This window comes from Gymnodraco acuticeps, unplaced genomic scaffold (assembly GCF_902827175.1).
Source record: "Gymnodraco acuticeps unplaced genomic scaffold, fGymAcu1.1, whole genome shotgun sequence".
Lineage (NCBI taxonomy): Eukaryota > Metazoa > Chordata > Actinopteri > Perciformes > Bathydraconidae > Gymnodraco > Gymnodraco acuticeps.
Genome location: NW_022991001.1, coordinates 917,877 through 928,535, shown reverse-complemented (window position 1 = coordinate 928,535; position 10,659 = coordinate 917,877). Strand labels below are relative to the sequence as shown.

The 10,659-nt window shown below is 39.9% G+C and overlaps 1 protein-coding gene across 4 annotated transcripts in view; it reads right to left on the bottom strand.

The window, feature by feature from the left end:
- Positions 1-10,659, bottom strand: part of atp9b (ATPase phospholipid transporting 9B) — a 61,643-nt gene that overhangs the window by 49,511 nt on the left and 1,473 nt on the right. For all 4 annotated transcript variants that reach the window (XM_034235999.1, XM_034236000.1, XM_034236002.1 and 1 more), the window contains exons 2-3: positions 5,412-5,585; positions 81-231 (exon numbers count right to left, since the gene is read on the bottom strand). In XM_034235999.1, coding sequence (XP_034091890.1) covers positions 81-231; positions 5,412-5,585 — 325 coding nt within the window. The remainder of the gene's footprint in view (positions 1-80; positions 232-5,411; positions 5,586-10,659) is intronic.

The window sequence follows — 10,659 nt, the reverse complement described above, 5'->3', positions numbered from 1 at the left end:
ATGTGAATCCTGCTACATGAGCAAATGGAGTGATGTGACCCACAGGATATGCTTTAATTGTTCTCTGGAATCGAACGTACCCCAGGCACGAAGGTGAAGATGTTGTATTTCTGGTTTTTTATTCCGTTTTTGGGGTACTTCTCTTCACATTTCTCCGGGCAGCCGAGCCAAACGGTCCTGGCCTTCAGCTCCTTTCTCCTCCGACATACACGGGCCAGGCAGTCGCAGCAGCTGAGAGAAACAAAGAGACATACTTAATCCAGAGTTAACATCACACCAGATACATGCTGCTAAATGGGCTGCAACTAACAGTCAACAGCAATAGCAACACTAACATTAGCAATTCATCTCCTGATTATTTTCAGGTCTATAAACAGTCCAGGAATTGTTATGAATGTCTGTGGTGACATATTTCGTATGATCAACTGGAAGAGATGTCATAAACAAACACATAGCACAAAGTCAAGCAGCAGATTTTGAATTTGTATTGCTTAATTTACTGATTCAACTCAATTATAAACGTTTAGTTTGTGGCCGATTTATATACAGCTCTGGAAAGGATGAAGTGACCACTCCAAATTGTTCCTAAATCTCAATCTCTACATGTAGGGCAGCCCTTTCATTCCAGTGACTGTTGAATTCCAACACAGAGAAATGTTGGAAGTAGTTTATAGAATAAAATAAAATAAAAATGCATTTTTCTCAAACACATACCTAGAAATAGTCAAACCAGAGGAACTGATAATGCTGCTGTAACAGAGCTGTAACATTTTTTTCGATAAGAATGAAAAGAATATATAGAAAAGGTAAGTTGATACCTTCATTTTTAACCACTTTCACAGACAACTGACAAGACTTATTTTCTTCTCTTTTTTTTATAAAAGACAAGTTCACTTCAAACTTTTACAAAAAGCTTAATGGTCACACAAAAATATGTTTTCAGCAAACTTTTCAACAGGGAGGATTTGAAGATGTTGCATGAATCAGATCTTTAAGACTTCTTTTGACACAATTTCATAAACAAACCCTTTGTCAACATCATTTAAAGGTGGGGTCATTTTGGAGAAACCAGCTCGAGTGCGCTAGAATTTGAAAATACACAACCGGAAAGAATCTGCCACTTCCTTACGAAGACATGTTTTTCTATTGTTTCTCAATATCCAGACTAATTTATCATTGTCATGTCAACATTGAAGAATTCTGATTTGTATTTTTCAATTCAATATGGTATGGCTGTATGGTCTCTGTGTTTTATGATCGGAACCCTCTATCTGGCAATAACAGTGGTATGAATGACAATAAAAAAACAGAAGTTCCATAATACAGTTTAATAAATGTATCTGTTTTCAGTTATAATTACAAGTTATCCTCACAAGTCAGTAGTACTATAGGAATATAAATTGATCTTCTATTTTCATTCATGAATGTCAATCATCTTGCTCTCACTCATTCACTCGACACTTTCCATCTGATGAAGGCAAATGCCTTCCCAGATGTAAAAAAGTAGAAAACATTACATTCAGTTATAACTGCAAAACCAACATTATTTACACTATTATGGCCCCTGTTAAAAATGTTTGCAATGTTATCTACTGTAAGTTGGTCGAACGAATGCCTCCTCATCCGGAAGCTGACCGAGCAGCAGTCGAGAGGAGCCGAGCGCATCCGCGAAGCACACAAAATGGCGACGTCAGAGTTCCTGTTAGCCTGCAAATCTAAATCTCTTCGGTCAAAATAATTTCCCTTTAGTGCAATACCGCTTCAGTTGCGCCACTTATGTGACAGACAAGAAGAGTATGTGACAGACAAGAAGAGTATGTGACAGACAAGAAGAGTCTCTGACAGACCAGAAGAGTATGTGACAGACAAGAAGGCCCATTCCCAAACCGCCCCCTACACCCTACCCCTCCGTTTGCGCGTTCACGCGGAGGGTCCGCCATATTGAGGGCTGTTCCAAACCAACGAGTGTGGAGCAGTGTGGAGGGGGAGTGGGCTATCAAGCCCTCAAACAACGAGTCTGCAGCAGTGCTGACTTGAGACCGGTCTCTACCTGACCGGAGTCACGCTGTGTGTGTCCGTCAGGAAACAAGCTGTTTACAAGTAGTTCCAGCAAACATCCACTGATAAACTACGATGTTAACAACCTCATGATAACCTCATATGTTTTAACTTAGGATCGTACCGGAGTTTATTCTAGAAAAAGGTAAATGTGTGCATTTTATTATAAAGTTGTGTATATTTACAGACTGTTGCAAAAACTAAGAAGCTTATAAACATCAGGTTTAAAACTAAAAGAGCTTTACAAAAAAGTAACACAATGAAAGATGTTTGGAGTTTTATTTGAGTTATTAATTTACATTTTTTGTCTAAGAGATGCGGATTTGAAACCGTTGTTACATACAGTTACGGCATTTCCTGTTTCTGCCGGAGAGAGGGGAGGCCGTCCCAAAGCTTGCTGCTGTATTTACTCCCTCCATCTGACAGGAGGGAGCGTCGTTGAGCTGCGAGTGTGGCTACAGACGGAGTTCACTCCATCACGGAGGGGTAGGGTCGAGGGAGTGGTTTGGGATTGGGCCGAAGAGTCAATTCTAATGTCTAACACTTAATGTGGAGAAATAGATGTCCTGTATGGGTTGATTGTGCGTTGATCTGTTGGTAATGCCTCGGGGTTCCGGTGGGCATGTAAACAAATGCATAATGCTGCGCTATACTTTGCGGCCTCACCCGGTTGCATAGCGACGACGCTTATTGTTTAGGTGTCTTTTAATAAGCAGGTAGTCATATCATTAGCTAGAACTAGCTGGATCTGATCGATATGGACATAAACGCGAGTGAAGTCTAATCTGACGGGAGAGAGAGATCAGCTGCTGCTGTCGAGTCGAGACTCGACACGCAGCTCTGCATGATCACATGCAGCGGTGAGCGGACAAAACACACACTTCAGGTTAGAATATCACACATAGCTATTTTAATTACCTCTCAAACTACCTAAACTAGTTATTATGGGCTCAGAACAGTCTCATAATACACACATGCACACAGAAGGATTCACACTTGTATTTCCGGATCCACACTTGTGTTTTTCAATGCACACGCAAATGTGTTCCGTTTCATATACATGTAAATAAAATCCAAATACAGAAAAAAGTTTTACATATGTATTTTTGATCCTCACATATTTGTTTTCCGTTTAAATCCCCTGAACCTGCAAACACAAACAGCTTTCTGTGCACGGATTGACAGCCCAATGACTTTGCAAATAACACCCATTTTGAAGTTTACTTTTATTTTTTTTTTCACTGTCCCGAAATAGTCCCAGACAAAATAGATTTGTGTCCCAGTAGGAATTTGTATGGTCCCCGGGACATCGGGACATCGGGACATCGGGACATCGTTAATTGCGAGCCCTGTTTACAGTACTCCGGCTTCCACAGATGACATGTTTTTATGTATTTATTGTCAAAGCACTTAATATATTCATTGCTATCGGGATGTTAAGAGCATTCCATGGAATATAACAAAAAGTGTTTCTGGAGTGAATTACCTACCGCACCTTTAAATGATGTGAAATGTTAAGATATTCCCAGGAGGAATTGTTGAGAAGTTGTAAAGGCTATGGGAATTGAAAATCAGAGGAATTTTAAGAACCAAAAATAATGCTTGTGTGTTTATGTGAACGTGATAAACACTTGTTTTGAGTTGGTTCTACCTCATGTTGACTCTTACTAACATTCAATAACCAGCCACATGTACAGTTAGTATTGTGATATTATCAAAGTTCTGAGAGGAGATTAGATTGATGGATTGTGACATTTACTTTTTTTAAAGTATTTGACTTTCTATCAACCTGCTAATGACTACATTGGAGCTTATCTAGCATATCTGATATCAAACGCAAACAGAGGTGTAGTGCAGGGGTAAATTACAATGAGAGCGCTGGCACCTGGGGGGGAAGATGAGAGGGTGTGTGTGTGTATACCGTCATGCTGATCGACTTGGCTTTTCCACGTTTTAAGCAAGTTGGCAAAACATGAAACTAAATAAATCAACTTTGGTGAAAAGTCCTGTTTGTATTGGCGTCGCTGCTCTCTGTCTCTGAGCACCCCCGGTCCGGTTTCATAAGAGCCATTATTTGAGCAAATGCATGCTATTCAAACGATATGCTATTTGAACAGTCAGGGCTTATTCAGCGTGAATTATTTGAGTTTTATAATCCCACACTAAGCACACATAAAATTACTGGAAAGCATCAAACTGGTCAGCTGTGAAAAATCCAATTTGTTCATTAGAGGGGGGGGGGGGGGGGGGGGGGATCAATATGCAACTGGAGATGCATTGCTATCAACACAGAGAATGTTCCATGGAAGTCCTTCATTAGTAAACGCTTCTTTATGGGCACTGAACAAACATGTGTGTATGAATGTTACACTTTATTGCACGAACAAACACTTCTAAAAAAAAAAAGGAGCATCTTTAGAGGGCAAAACCTCTCAAATGAATCATTAGCTGGATCAACCGCAGCGCTGTGTCTGACCTGAAAATCTTTTTTGGACTGATGGTGCGCATCGAGGAACTCGACCAAAAACCATGCCCTTATCCTCTCTTTGCACTTCATGCACAGCTACCGGTGCGTTCGAAATCCAAACTGATCGTCACCAGCGTACTCGCTAACAGTATACACTACATTTACAGAGTGACAAAACAGAACCACCACTTTCAGAGCGGGGGAAAAGGTCCAAATGGAAGGACAATAACTCCTGATGTGAGGTTGTATTGCAGAACAGGAATTTGTTTAAGTTTGAAAGCAATAAACATGTATTTATATATATATATAAATACATAAATAAATAATTATACTATTCAAATCTGTATATACATCAACAGTTTCACCTTACTCTATTTTTGTGATTTTATTATATGCTGTTACTTATATTCTTTATGCTTATTATCCTTTTGTTGTACTGTTCTTTCCTGTACGATGTTATTCCTGTTGCTGCTTTAACATGTCATTTTCCTGTCAGTTTTATTGCAAAGTACCTGACCATACGACCTGGACAATGATTAACCTCATTTTAGAATAAAATGTATATACCCTGTGGTTATTGGTTCAGAGACATGTCGTAAAAATACTGCAATATATAAATCTGCAATTAGTGTAAAAAATGTAAGAATAATATTAAAGCTTCCACCCAGGAAAAATATAGTAAGAGGTAAATACATGTTGCAGAGGCACAAAGTATACACTTTCTGGATTACATTATAGTTTTGATATTTGTTCAAAAACGTTTCTCCAATGCAGGAGTTAGAGTAAACTTGAGCAAGGGAAGAACGTTGAGCTACATGAGACCCGTGCATCATCATGTTCAAATAAAACCATTTAAAGAATAATAATGCAAAAGGTGAAGAAATACCTGCCACAGAGGACCTTCCACCCCCCCAGCAGGAACCAGCCAAGGCCCCTCTGTCTGTGGCTGACTCGGGCCCGGGGCAGGGTCTGGTAGTCGCTCTCGTCATTCTCAAAGCCTTCCTCCGACATCATCAGAGGCATCTCGTCCAGGTTAGAGGGCTCATCTTCCAGGGAGTATCTGCCAGGACAGGGGACAGTCAATTATTTAGAAAAATAACTTGCCATGGAACTTCAATGGATTGTGCTGACAAGGACATACTATTATAAATGAAGAATGATAATATGTTGTGTTAAGGTATAAATGCAAACAATGTTCCAGCCTTGGACTTTAGATCTCAAAATATTAACTTTAGGTGTTTGTTTCTCTAAACAAATTATTTAAAGCCTGCTATCACAACTACATTGACACACAATGTCCGTTTCTTTTTTTAAATAGGTACATATTCTGAAGAACTTGGTGGTCTGACAAGGTGGGGTGGATGAGTTAGTGGGCAGGATGTGTGTTGGTTATTGGGCATGGAGGGGGTGGTATGAAAGGGTGGAGGATGGGGCGGCTTGACCTGGCATCAATGTGATTGTCTTCTTGTACATTGTGTATTCTTTACAGCCCTGATACTGTTATGTACAAAATATAAAGATTTGTATTCAATAATGATGATATTCTATTTACATTAAGTTACACTGAGGATAATAAACCCAGCACATTTGAAACATGTCCCTATCATTACGCTTTGAATCCAACTGGTTGCTGAATTAAACATGATCTACAAGCTGTTGGGCAACTAAGGACCTTCTGTAGTCAGTTGACAGAGTTCCAGATGTGCAGATTCTAGCAAAAGTCTGAAGAAAAGCCAAGATTAAAAGATATTTAGCGCAGTGCATCAGTTCCTCCATCACTAAGTACTGTTGAGTGTGTCTCCTATTCACATTATAAAGACGCATTGGATGCACTCTGGAGAAGCACATCATGACTTATTCATGAGGTATAGTGTAGAATCAAGGCAGCCTGGAGCTTAACAGAAATGCAACATTGGCTCACAATCCTGGCTCAGTCACCGTAAACCTCAGCATTATGTATGTATGCATTATTTACACTGTCACAATATACGATCAAGAGAAGATGCAAAACATATACAAACTTGTGGAGGAGTTCAAACTGCAGGAAACTCAGCATATCTATATCATGTTTAGCATTTGGTTCATATGTAAGTAAATAATAGGGAGAGGTTTACAGGTCTCTATTGAAAAATCTGCTAAATGAGACACATAAGCCCATTCTCATTTCTCACATTGTCCCCTCCTCGACTCCTCCGGTAGTGATCCGGAAATCGATGTCAGTGCGCCACGTTGAAGGACATCTCATTTCACTTAATGCACATCGAGGACCGAGCATCGAGGAGGCTCATATATTACATTACATTACTCAGCACTACTTATTATGTGTAGGGATGTATGTGTGTGTGTGTGTGTGTGTGTGTGTGTGTGTGTGTGTGTGTGTGTGTGTGTGTGTGTGTGTGTGTGTGGTGTGTGTGTGTGTGTGTGTGTGTGTGTGTGTGAGAGCGACAGGCAGGACAGGTCTCAGTCAGTTTGGTTTCCCCTGTTTACTTTTAAGAATTGTAAATAAAACGTTTGGCCTGTAATTGAGTTTCTGCTATTGTAGGGACCAGAGAGAGGTGAGGGAAAGATATCCAGTCTCTGATAATGTTACGTTAATAGTGCAAGTGCTTTGATACTTGTTTGATTCTGAAATCGTATATGTATGTCATTATTATTATGTCTACAGCATGTTCCATAGTTAAATCTGTTCATTTCATTTGATGAAAAAGGTTTCCCCCTCAGTCAATTCATACCGGCGCCTGCCCGCATCTGCAGCCTGTTATTGTTATTGCTACTCCCTCCTCGACTCTTACGCTCGCATCTCCTGTGGGCGGGACTAAGACGTGAGGCGAGGAGTCGAGGCAAGAGGAGTTGAGGAGGTGAAAATTGGGAAATGAGAAAGGGCTATAGTCTGCTGTAGATGAAGTGAGGATTGCGAACCAAAGGGAGGAGATGCAGTTTACTATTAGAGGAGATACTCTCTTGGTTAATATGAAGTCAAGGCCGTTGCCCATTCTGCTGGCATGTAGCTGAGCCTAAACTATTGTTTACCTGCTGAAAAAACATCACCAATTATTTCTGCAACCACGCATTTACTGGAGGCCTCCATGTGACAGCAGGCCTCCATATTGATTGATATACACAAATGTAATGGGTTTTGTGTAGAAATTAGACAAGTAGCAGGAAGTCACAATGCAAAACCCAAATCTGGTTTTGATAGGATAATAAGGAAGCTGCTACTGTGCCTACTGCTGTTAAAGCTGTTCCTACAGAACTACTTTTTTATAAACTAAAATAAACACTTCCAAGATGACATTAGGAGACCTTCAGAACCAATGAACGCCATTGTTGTATTGTCAAGTCTTTCTTCTCTCTGCAATGCCTGTTTGCTTTCATTACAAATAACTGCTTGTTGAATTAAAACCCTACTTCAACATATAGTAATAAAACCATGGGCTACTGTCTAATGATATCCCCTTCCTCTTGCCTTCCAGAAGGAGAGTGTGAGTGTCTGCGAAGGTGTTAACCGCAGGTGTTGCTGAATATCTACTGATAGATGCGTCCCTATGTTCTGCACACAGGGTGTGGATATGAGTGAATCATGAGTGATTATAAAATGTAACACCCAGTGTTATTGATAGAACAACAGCTGTGTAGAGTCATACATTGGAGACTTAAGTGTATTATTGCTGTTTTATATCAAAACTGCAAAACATCAGTGCACACAGTTACATTCTTCATTTTATTCAACTGCATGAAAATCAGGGCTGCACGATTTAGGGAAAAATCTAATTGCGATTTTTCTGACAGATATTGCGATTCGATTTGCGATATTTGTTTTTAAGCGACCCAACGGAAGTTTATTGTAAAATGCGGCCATAACTCCAGCTAGGAAGGTCGTATCAACGTGCTCCCGTCTCTAGCACCCCCGCAGCCCGAGCTCAGAGTGAAAGAACTAAACTTACATGAAACTTCCGTTGGGTTGCTTTAAAGTCAAGCTTCAGTTTCAGATTCACCCTGTAATAGAAACACGTGATGGAGCATTACTAACCTGACTCAGGTGCTTTCACCAAACCATCTAAAGCTCCATTGGAAGCCATTTGGAAAAGTATTTCAAAAATACTTGGTAGGTGATTGGATCAATCTGTCTATCACCTTCTATCATGGGCCACTTCTGATTGGTTAACAATGGTTGGTGCATGTGGAGCACAGCCCTTCTGATTGGTGTGGATGACTGACACACATCACTTTGCGATTTGATAATTGCATCATTTAAAATCGCGATTTCGATTTAAAATCGATTAAACGTTCAGCCCTAATGCGAATGCACAGTTCTGGGAATCGTTAGAATTACGCACATCAAACGCTATTTGAAAAAAGGGTTGAAGGATAAAAACACAAAATATTTGTCGTGTGGCTTCCCATATGGTTACAATGCCCAAAGAAAATATGATATGGAATATAAGTAGCCTGAAATGCCCATCTGCTGTACACCAATCCCTGTCTTGTACCTACAAAACACATTATGTAAACAAATACTACCAACAGCGGGATTAGGATCTTAACATCAACCGTTCATACTGATATGTCCCTCCAGAGCTCAATGACGCAGGCTGCTGGCTGCAACATGACTTCCTGTTTCCTCTGAGAGCTCCTGTACCTTACATTTAAGACAGATAATGATACCCAGATCATTAAGATACATTTCAGTCCCATAGAATGTATCCACCCATGCATAATGATAGCCAGTGTGGACTGTGACATCAAGGCTTTAACCACTGGTTGGTTGATTCTCAGTTCCTATGTTTCCTAAATACATTTCAGTATCTTAATCATGTGATAAAGCCTAAATGATACCACAAGCTTAAACCAAACCCCAATTAATTCAACTGCAACTACCTACAGTAGCCTGCACTACTTGATATGTAGTGCTACAACAGGTTAATGCTGTACACATTTGAATTCAAACGTATACTTTATCATATGGAGTAACAATTACAAGAAATCCTCAAGTGGGGAGATGATGTAATTATACAGTGTGAACATTAACTATTCCTATTGATTAAGGAGGCTGATAGATTATAAAACATGCTTTTTTTATCCAAAAGTATTATAATATAGGGGTATTACCTTGAGCAAAAACAGCGCTCAAAGCCAAACACTTCTGGGTGTTCTTTTGGGAGGCTGGGTGTTTGCATGTGATTTAGCTTCTGACACACTTTGGTAAAAGGTGGTTATGAAGGTCTTGTTTACATAACCCTGGCTGATCCAAGGTAACCCAATGAGGAAGAAGAGTTCGAAACATGTGACAGTCAATGATCTTCATTGCTTTGAGAGTTCGTAAGCAGTGAGTCACAATATGTAAATGATTGAAATGCATTCATAACTGAATCATAGTTTTGCTTTGAACCCTCAATTAAACTAATGGACCTCACGTAGCGAAACTGGCTTCATCCTAACTGTTATTTGTACTAGCCAACCTCCTATCCATCCCCACCCGCACCAATCACCGGACCTGGGGGGACAGAGCCTTCTCCGTCGCTGCCCCCTCCCTCTGGAACTCACTCCCCCAACCCATCAGAGACCGCACTGACCTCACCACCTTCAAAACACTCACCTCTTCAATCTGGCTTTTAATGGTGATAGTTTTTGTATTATTTCACTTTAACTATATATTTATTTGTTGTTCTTTTCTTTTCACTATATCTGTAAAGCGTCTTTGAGCACCTGTAAAAGCGCTAACAAAATAAATCTATTATTATTATTATTATTTGTTACTAGTCTATAACTACAAAGTACTCGATGTTGAGTGTGAACTATTGTTGTCAACACATCAAAAATAACGTATACCATGGCAATCGGAAAGATAGTTAGCAGCAAGAAGACAATAACATGCCTTAAGATAAGAAAACACTAATTCTGCTCAAAGGTTCACTGAAAAGTCTTCAAAGAGAAGCGAGGATCTATTGAATGCCTTAATATTAGTTGCAACAAGTGGGACCTTTGTCAAAAGCCAGGGACTGTAGCAAACTGTAAATGACATATTGAAAAAGCAGCGTTAGGTAGTGTTTGTTAGATATGGTTGAAAACATGCAAATCATCTCCTGAGGTTTTGACCTCAGCCACATTAGTGCTCGAGGCTACCACCAACTTCT